A 10,338-nucleotide genomic window follows, 5' to 3' on the forward strand; every position below is an offset into this window, starting at 1 on the left:
GCATTTCTTTGAATTCATAGGTGATGAATTAGTGGAGGTGGTGGAAGAATCCAGACTTTCAGGTTCTATTCATCAACCCTTTAATGCTACTTTTTTAACTCTTATTCCCAAGTCTGATCTCCCTGGTTCTTTTGCCGATTTTAGGCCCATTTCTTTGTGCACCTGCGTTTACAAACTTATTGCTAAAATTATCGCTGTCAGGCTAAAACCCTTCCTTTCTAAAAATGTTTCTCCGGAGCAGTTTGGTTTTTTAGATGGCAGGAAAATACATGAAGCTGTGGGAGTTGCTCAAGAAACGCTCCACAGTCTCAAAGTCGGGAAAAAAAAGGAGTTGTTGTAAAAATAGATTTATCGAAGGCTTATGATAGAATCAGCTGGTTGTACCTGAGACTTCTGCTAACCCATCTGGGTTTTAGTTTTGAACTTGTAAGATGGATTATGAGCTGTGTCTCGTCTTCTTCCATAGTTGTTCTGATTAATGGAGCGGCTTCTAGTTTCTTCAGCCCTGAACGTGGCCTGCGGCAAGGCTGCCCTCTATCTCCCCTCCTGTTTTTGCTGGCAGCAGATGGAATCAGTCGTTTGATCCATGAAGCGAAAAGTCAAGGTTTGTTGAAAGGAATAGAAGTGGCTCAAAATTTCTGGGTCACCCACCTTCTCTTCGTGGATGATATTATCCTCTTCAGCAATGGCAGCCTTGAGGATTGCAGGATGCTTAAGAGGATCTTGGACCTCTTTCTGAAAGCGACTGGCCTCTGTATAAATGAGAGAAAATCTACTATTACCGGTTCTGGTCTGGCTAGAGAGGAGATGCGGAGGGTGGCCTTGGTTCTGAATTTTGAAGTTAAATCGTTGGAGAACTCTTTCAAATATCTGGGGTTCTATCTGAAACCATACAATTACAGGATAAAAGATTGGCAGTGGATTCTTGTAAAATTGGAATCGAAGTTGAATCATTGGAGCCACAAGTGGCTCTCCCGGGCATGTAGGCTTGTTTTAATAAAATCTGTTTTATTGGCAATTCCAGTCTATTGGGCGAGCTTGACTTGGGTGCCCAAAGGTATTATAAACTCAATTGAGAAACTTTGCAGCAGCTTTCTGTGGGTGGGGTTTAAGTCTGAGAGAGTTACCCCTTGGATCGCCTGGGACAAAATTACTCGCCCTAAAGAGTGGGGGGGTTGGGGCATAAAAAACCTTGCAGATTTCTCCCAATCCCTTGCAGCAAAGTTGGCTTGGAGGATCATCACAGCGGAAAATCTATGGACTACAGTGACTAAAAGGAAATATATAGATCCATTAACAACGCTTGATTGGATTAGGCTACCGCAAAAATCGGCAAAAAATTCTTCGGTGGTTTGGAAAGCAGTGGTCGCCTCCGTTCACATCATTGAGAAGGGGTTGGCATGGCATGTAGGAGATGGAAATCAGATCCGCTTGGGTCGCGATCCTTGGATTGGCTGTTCTGAGGGGTTTAATCTATCTCAAGGCTTTGTTGAAGTTTTAAAAGACAGAGGTTTACTCACTTTAAACCAGGTCGCTGATCCCCGGGCCTCTTCCATCTGGAATCAAGGGTGGCTTAAAGGACAAGACTTAGATTTGACTGAAGACAGGTTGGAGGAATGGGACAGGTACACAAGGGATCTTGTTAACTCTTCGGTGCGGCTTTCTGACTCTCCGGATGAGTTAAAATGGGTTTTTGCTCAGAATGGCTTTTATTCCCCAAAGGAAGGTTACAAATGGATGATGTCTCAAAAGGGTATGGAAAATCCGGGCTGGTGGGCCAAACCTTTATGGAAGTTAAAAGGACCAGCTAAAACGAAACTGTTCTTCTGGTGTGTCCTTAGTCAGAAAGTTCCAACGTGGGATTTCCTTCAAAGAAGAGGCAGGATTGGTCTTGGTAGATTCCCTCTGTGTAAAGACAACGCTGAATCTGTGCAGCATTTATTTCTCTTTTGCCCTTTCAATTCTAGTCTCTGGGCAGCTATGCTAATTTTAATAAATGTCCCTCATAAATGGGAAGGGCAGGGGCTCTTAGAGGCCTAGCAGAGTTGGTGGAACATTTCTTTAAACGGAAGGGAACGATCCATTCCCTTACTCATTACCTGGGGGACTTGGCTGGCCAGAAATCAAGCTATATTCAAGGACTCTGTTTTCCCTATTGGGAGGCTTGCTGCGGAGGGAGCGGCCATTTATGATAGTATTCCTATCCCTCAAGCTCCGGTTTCTTCCAGGGTTGTTTGTCAAGAAGTCATTAGACACTCCATACCGTGGGCTTATTTTGATGCGGCTTCGGATATTAATGGGCAGTGTAGGGCTGGCTTGGTCATTCATTTCTCAGAAGAGAAGATAGTTAAAGCTTCTGTAGGTCTGGGACAGGGTTCAAATAATTTCGCCGAATTGAAAGCCCTCCATCTTCTCCTCAGCTGGCTTATTCTCCGTAATGTGCAAGAAGTTCAGCTTTTCGGGGATTCCATGAACGTGGTGCAATGGTTCAACGGGGCTCATCGCTGCTTTAATCTTACTCTGCGTCCTCTGTTTAGAGAAGTTTCTCGGCTTAGGAACTGGTTCATGGAGGTTTCTCTTAATCATATATACCGGGAAAGGAATCATGAAGCGGACCTTCTTTCTAAAGAAGGAGTAGACCGAGAGATGGGGTCGTGGGCTGTCTTGGAGGTGGATAATGGGTTGGTTCGTCCTGCTGAACAACCCATCTTCGCCTAAGTTTTTCCTCTTACTTCCCCTGTTTCTGTAAATATATGTTTGGTTTTGTTTTTGTTCCATGTCTCCATTTCATACTTTCTACCATGCCGTTCTTTCTTGGGCTGTTTTCCCTTTTGTTGGATGCACGGGCAGTGGTTTCGTTTTTATTCTCGCAGCGGCTTCAAATCCTCATTGGTGGATGTTGTGGATCCGCGTGGTCATTTCTTCCATTGTTGCTGGTGTTACTGGGACTCTGTCTCCCCTTTCGGCGGCTCTTCATTGATTAGCTGCGGGCCTTTAGGGTTGTGCTCAATGCTTTGAGCGTTTTGGGAGTTTTCTACTTTCCTGTGACGGATGTCTTGTCCGCGTTCGCTTGTTAGCTGAGTCCCGCTTTTCATAGGCGGCTTCAGACTTGGCGTTTTTTTTACATATTTCATGTAACTCTTTTTATTAATAAAAGGAGGGCTTTTTGCTGTGGAAAAAAAAAAAATTATTCTCATGGGTTTTTCTAATTTTAATCAGAAATAATTTGATAAAAATGGTTTACAAAATTATTTTACTATGGTAAAATTAATCCTACATGGTTCATTTTGATCCACCTAGTTAGAAAGGGTCACGCCCTCATTAGTTTTGGTGTTGAAAATAATACTGGGGGGAGGGGTGAATCAGTATTAGCAAGTCAATAATATTTCATTTCCATAATCAGATTCATATACGCTACTTCAGTTAATGGAACTTGCGTGTATACACAATTGTATTTAAGGGAACTAGCATATATCCTGCAAACTTATGATTCAGTTAATTTATCATATGTTGATCTTTACTTAGTGCATCAGAACCATATAAAAAGTAACCAGGTGTAGTAAAATAGAACAAACAATCACACACACATGAACACAAGATATAAGGTGGAAAATGTGGGTGAAAACCACCTGCTACAATTGTCTCTATCTTCTTTTTAATAAGAAACTTCTTTTTATAATTTTTGTAATGGTGCAATCTTATACCAATACATAGGCTTCTACCTGCAGAAGGATACAATCTTCTCTCGTTCTCCAGCTTCTCCTGGAAGGGAGCTACAACCCCCTAGCTCTTGTACTAGCTGATACGTTTACTAGTATGTAGGTGTTGGCCTACAGAAGGTTACAACAGTCCCTTTTCTTCCAGGGACCATGTTTCATAAATTTTTATATTGGATCCATCAATAACATCATTCAGACATCAAATACATCTGCATCAATCAATCTCCTTTGCACCAACCACAACTGAATCAATCAATCACTTTTCAGAATGTTGTAACTAGAATAGAGTAACCAGAAATGGTAACCAGAACCCAAAACATTGTAACATCATCCAAAAGTAGCTAAAGCATATTTTATGAGGTATACTCTACTTCAATGTGTCGAACCGATGTGCATACGCAATTTTCTCAAGGTGAACCTGTGTACAGATCTGCAAATCAATTTTAAGATGTATACGTTGTTTTGATATGCAGAACCAGCGTGTATGTGCGCCTTTGCTAAGGTAAACCTGCGTATAGATCTATAAATGATGATTTAATCTTTACAAAAATTCTAGACTTCAGTTATACCTAGATCATCATATTTATAGTCTACAACATGCACCAGTTATTCAGATAAAATATCAAAACACACAAAGATACTTCACTTCAAGCTTTAAGATCTTGACCCATCATTAGATCTTATCCTTCCTCAAGCGCTAAGGTTCATCCTTAATTCAGATCCAACTGTGCACCATAACCTAATAACCCATATTCTAGATCTTTCTCTTCATTATATATTCAATACTTGAGTGCCTCTGTCTAATGATCTTCTCCTCCTTTTATGGTCTTAGGCCTTACTCAATACCATGGACCAAAACCACTTAGAACCAATACCTTGGACCAAATACCTTGGGTTAACAATTCGGACAGGATACCTTGGACCAATACCATGGATCAAAATACCATGGACCAAATACCACGGACCAAAACTAAGTTTTCCAACATGTATGTGCCTTTCCATCCATGAAAGTGTGTGTGTATGCCATACGCATCTTTTGGTCTACGAACTCGTGTGTACACATGCCTTTGTCAATGAGGAACTTGTGTATACCTCTCTTTCTTTATTCTAAGAGTCTGAACTGTGATCTGTCATCTGAGTGAGTTGCCATCAAGGACAACACCTATGTCATAGTGCCAAATCTGTGTTATAATGCCAACAATCACCCCCTTTGGACTTGATGGCAACCCCAAGTCAGTCTCCCCCTTTGTCATCAAGGGCAAAGGGTTATGCTCCCCTGAGTACATGCTAAATGCTCTGATATGCTGAAGAGTGTTGATTGAGCTCCATGCTCGAGTCCATGCTCCCCCTGAAAATAAGCAAGGTCTACAAAAAGATGTTCTAAAAGAAGAACATGACTCTATACATCATAAATGACCTTCCTATCACCAATGACTCATACATACATCCATCTCCCAACCAAGTGGGGATATACCAAGTTTGACTCATCCACCCAACCAAGTGGGGATATACCAAATGTTTATACATGTCAAAACAAGAACATTACATCATCCATCCCATGCATAGTGGGGAACCAAAATAGGTCATTTCATGACCTTGACATTAAAATATATACATGACATAGAGACCAAATATCTTAAACAAAACCACGATAGTTATTAGCAACTATCATCGGCATCTTCTGTCAATCACCATCCAGACTAGCGACCATGATTTCCCCCGGAACATGTTCCACCTACATCAAAAACAATTGTGAATTTGTACCAAGATCTTCTAAGATAATGCCAACAATGCATTATTAGAAGTATATGCTCCCCCTGTGCTAGATCACTGTCAAACCCATATCAGACTCCTTTCATCCTGAGTCTAGTCCACTTTTTTTCTTCAAACCAACATATATGTGACTGTATCCACAGAAACCGGCGTATGTACATAGATACGCTTCATGGAACTTGCGTATAACCATTTTTCTCTGAAACAGATAAGTTTTAACCGTAAGATGATGCATCAACTATTCCCAGCTTGTCTGAGATATTTAAATGTCTCTCTGGGCAATGGTTTGGAGAATATATCAACAACTTGTTCTTTGGAGGGAACATACTCCAATTTGACCTTTTGTTCAAGCACTTGTTCACGTAGAAAATGATATTTGATGGGTATGTGCTTGGTCTTGGAATGCATGACTGGATTCTTTGAAATATTGATTGCACTTGTATTATCACATAGAATGGAGATGGGTGGAGTACATGTGATCTGAATGTCTTGCAATGTTTGCATCATCCAAAGGATTTGTGTGCAGCAAGATGCAACAGCCATATATTCTGCTTCAGTTGTAGATAATGCAATTGAACATTGCTTCTTATTGAACCAAGATACTAATCTGGAACCCATATAGAATGCATCACCACTAGTGCTTTTTTTGTCATCAATGCTTCCTGCCCAATCTGCATCTGTATATGCATGAAGTGTAATATCTATATCTCTAGGATACCATAAACCAAAATTCTATGTTCCTTGAAGATATTTGAAAATCCTTTTGACTTCCTGAAGGTTTGATTCCTTTGGATTGGCTTGGAATCTTCCAACTATTCCCATTGCATGCATGATGTCTGGTCAGGTACCTATTAGATAAAGCAGACTGCCAATCATGGATCTGTAGGTTGGTTGATGTACTACTGTTGAATCATCATTTGAGCTAAGACTGCATCCTTTTACCATAGGGGTACATACTGGTTTAGAATATTCCATGTCGTATTTTTTTAAGATCTGCTTGAGATACTTGGGTTGTGACAGAAAAATACCATCTTTCTTTTGTTGAACCTGTAGACCAAGAAAATATGTGAGCTCACCAAGCAGGGACATTTCAGATTCTTGATGCATTACCAAAGCAAAGTTTTGACTCATGGCTTCTTCATTGCTACCAAAATGATATCATCAACATACACAACAAGTATTAACAATTTATTATTGTCAATATTTGTATATAGATTGTTGTCAGCTGATCCTTTTGAAACACCTTGTTGATGGAGATATTTGTCAAGACGGTAATACCAGGCCCTTAGAGCTTGTTTTAGACCATAGAGAGCCTTTCTAAGTCTGCATACAAGTTTTGGATCATTTCCAAGAATGAATCCGTCTAGTTGCTTAATATATACTTCTTCTTCTAAGTCCCCATTAAGAAAAGCAAATTTTACATCCATTTGGTATACTTTGAATTTCTGAAAACTAGAAAGACAAAGGAACATTCTTATGGCTTCAAGTCTTGCAACAGGTGCAAAATTTTCTTCAAAATCTATACCTTCTTGTTGAGCATACCCTTTACAAACAAGTCTGGCCTTGTTTCTAACAACTTCTCCATTTTCATTCAGCTTGTTTTTGAATATCCATTTGGTTCCTATGATATTATTATCATGAGGTCTAGGAACTAATTCCCAAGTATTATTCTTTTCAATCTACTCAAGCTCTTCATTCATGGCCTTGAACCAACATTCATCTTGCATGCTTCATTTACATTTTGAGGTTCGATGGAGGAAAGCAATGCTAGATAGCTCAAAGCTTCTGTAATAGTTCTTCTCGTCTGCACATCTGCCTCTTTCTGTCCCACAATTTGAGTCTTTGGATGATTTTTCTTAACATACCTGGATGGAGTCTTTTCTTCTGCCATTATCTATTCATTTGGTGCTTCATTGATTTCTTCTTCAAAATTAGTCTGATTTGATGTGGAAGGATAATCCTCATCTTCTCCACAATCTTCGGTTTTTACCTGCTTTGGATTTTTGCATGCTTTATCAACCACAACATCAATACTTTCAATAATTTTCCCAAGTCTTTTATTATAACACTTATATCCTTTACTTCGAAAAGAGTAACCAAGGAGAATGCCTTCATCTGCTCTGGGTTCAAACTTGCCAAGTTTTTCATCAGTCCTTTTGATGTAATATTTGCTTCCAAAAACTTTGAATTGTTTTACGGTAGGAGTCTTACCATACCAAAGTTCATGTGGAGTTTGAGTGTTGTTTACCTTAACATTTGCTTTGTTGAGAATAGTTACAGCAACAAATGCAGCTTCACCCCAGAAGGTTGCAGGAGTTCCATATTCATCTAGCATAGCACGTGCCATTTGTTGAACAATTTTGTTCATCCTTTCTACCACTCCATTTTGCTGAGGAGTCCTTGCAGTGGAGAATTTCCTTTTTATTCCATGTTCTTCACAAAAGTCAAAGAATTCATCCAAGGTAAATTCCCCTCCTCGATCAGATTTGAGACATTTGATTTTGCGATCTGATTCATTTTCAGCTAGGGCTTTGGAGGCTTTGAATTTTTCAAATGCTTCATCTTTATGCTTTAGAAGCCCTATCCAACACATTCTGGAAAAATCATCAATGAAAAATATAAAGTATTCCTCTCCACGATGTGACTTTTTCCTTGATGGACCACATAGATCAATATGAACAAGTTCAAGAGGCTTACTAGCTGATCCTTCCTTTTCAGGGAATTGCGACCTGGTTTGCTTACCAAATTGACATGATTTGCATATTGTATTTTTTGGAATGTTGAAATCAGGAAGATCATAACAGCCTGGAATTTGCTTGCTTTTCTTATTTGAGAGAAGCTTAGATGCCCCAATATTCTGTGCCATTGCTAGTGTTCATCATTTTTTCTTAGATAGCATTGTTGTTTTCCTCCCTTGAGTATATATAATTTGTTTGGAGTTCTTATACCTTTGATCACAATTTCTCCTGTATCAAGCTCATGAGCGACACATCCATTTGATCGAAATACTACTTCATTTCCTTGATCACACATTTGATTGACACTCAACAGGTTATGCTTTAGACCATCAACATACATAACATTCTCAGCTTTAACTTTTTCTTTTAAAAGAACAGAGCCTTTACCTTTTATGACAACAGGAGCGTCATTTCCAAATGAGACCTTCTTCTTTTTTTCTAAGGCATTATATGACTGAAGTTTTTCTTTATCACCTGTCATGTGTTTCGAACATCCACGGTCAATGTACCACTGATTTTCATGTCCTTCTACATACAAGGCTATACCACATATTTCTATTTGTGGTCCTTTCTTTCTCCATATTTCGGGATTTAATTCAATTTGCTTCTTGTGAGATGTTTGCTGAAATTTACTCCTGCATTCAGATTCCTCGTGACCAACTTTGTTGCAGATAGGGCATTCTATTTCATTTTCAAGAAGAGAAAAGTTATTGTAGGTCCGTTTCATGATCCCCATCACATTTATTTGATTTCGTGCTTCTCTAGTCATGATGGTCTTGTAAGAAAAACATTCAACAGCTTTGTGTCCAAAGTTATGACAAGAAAAACATTGGCCATTAAAGAAGTTCTTGTGATTATCGAATCTATTGACCTGGTGATTGTGGTTGCTATTGATATTCATTCTTGAAGTAGATTGAGTATGATTTACCTGAGTTTTGTAGCTTCTATTCATCCTTGAAGTAAATTGAGCCTGATTTACCTAGTGATCTACTTTATGCCTTTGTTGTCAATTGTCAAATTGTTCACTGCTATTTGCTGCATCAAGATAACTTTTAGTGGAGGTTGAGGGCTTCTGTGCTTGGGATGCTTCTTCAGTATATCCAATACCTGTCTTTATCAAAGGAGAACACTGCACTTTGATAATTTCATTTAAGGTTTCTGATTCTTTAGTAAATCTAAGATTGAGAGCTTTTGTTTTCTCAATATCCTTTCTTCGACCCACAATTTCACATTCTAGTTTTTCATTGTGTTTTTCTCTTTTAGCAAGTTGGAATGTCAGAATATATATAATGATATTCTTTTCTTATAAACAAACTTTGAGTTTAGATATTTCTTCATAAAGGTCATCTTCATCTAAAGCATCCAAGAAATCATCATCTTCAAAAGCCACTAGAAGTCTATAGTCATTACTATTTTCATCTTCATCATTATTTGATAAACCATCACTATCATGAGTATAGTAGCTCTTCTTACTTACACTTTGTTTTCTATTCCATTTTGTTGATTCCTTACCTTTATCAAGCTTATCTTTATGAGGACATTTGGCAGCATAATGACTGACTCTTCCACAAGCAAAACATTTGAAAGGTAGTTTACCTCTAAATCTCCCGGAACCCCGTTGAAGGTTCTTGACAAAGTTTGCTTCTTCTTCTCCTTCTGAAATATGTCCTGATTCATGGAATTCTTCTCTTTCTAAAGCTTTGAATGTGGCTTCTCTCATATCTAATGGACCTCCTTTTCTCATTTCGAAAGCAGTTAAGATTCTGTGTAGCTGTGTCATAGTAATAATCTGAAGATCATGCTTTTCTTCTATGGCAGATACTTTTGATTCAAACTTAGTAGACAAGGATCTTAAAACCTTTTCAACTAAAGTAACTTATTTTATCTCTTCACCCAAGTTCTTCATGTAATTAACAATCTCATCTATACGTAAGAAGTAACTAGTGATACTTTCATCATTGTGCATTTTGAGAGTTTCATATTGAATTCTGAGATATTGCAGTTTTGCATGTTTTACCTTATTGTCTCCTTCATAGCTTAGAACGATCTTGTCCCATATTTCTTTTGCGGTTTTGAGCTACATAACTTTGACAAATTCTCATTGTGAC

The 10,338-nt window shown here is 38.6% G+C and overlaps 1 protein-coding gene across 1 annotated transcript; it reads left to right on the top strand.

Annotated features, from left to right (window-relative positions):
- Positions 1 to 438: 438 nt before the first annotated feature.
- LOC149170560 (uncharacterized) lies at positions 439 to 2,718 on the top strand. The gene is made up of 2 exons (XM_089425629.1): positions 439 to 1,772; positions 2,163 to 2,718. The coding sequence occupies exons 1-2, from the start codon at positions 439 to 441 to the stop codon at positions 2,716 to 2,718; spliced, it is 1,890 nt and encodes a 629-aa protein (XP_089281755.1).
- The last annotated feature ends 7,620 nt before the right edge of the window (positions 2,719 to 10,338 follow it).

Source organism: Pinus tabuliformis, chromosome 4_2 (assembly GCF_031772625.1).
Source record: "Pinus tabuliformis cultivar Carrire ecotype Pingquan chromosome 4_2, CPIR1, whole genome shotgun sequence".
NCBI lineage: Eukaryota > Viridiplantae > Streptophyta > Pinopsida > Pinales > Pinaceae > Pinus > Pinus tabuliformis.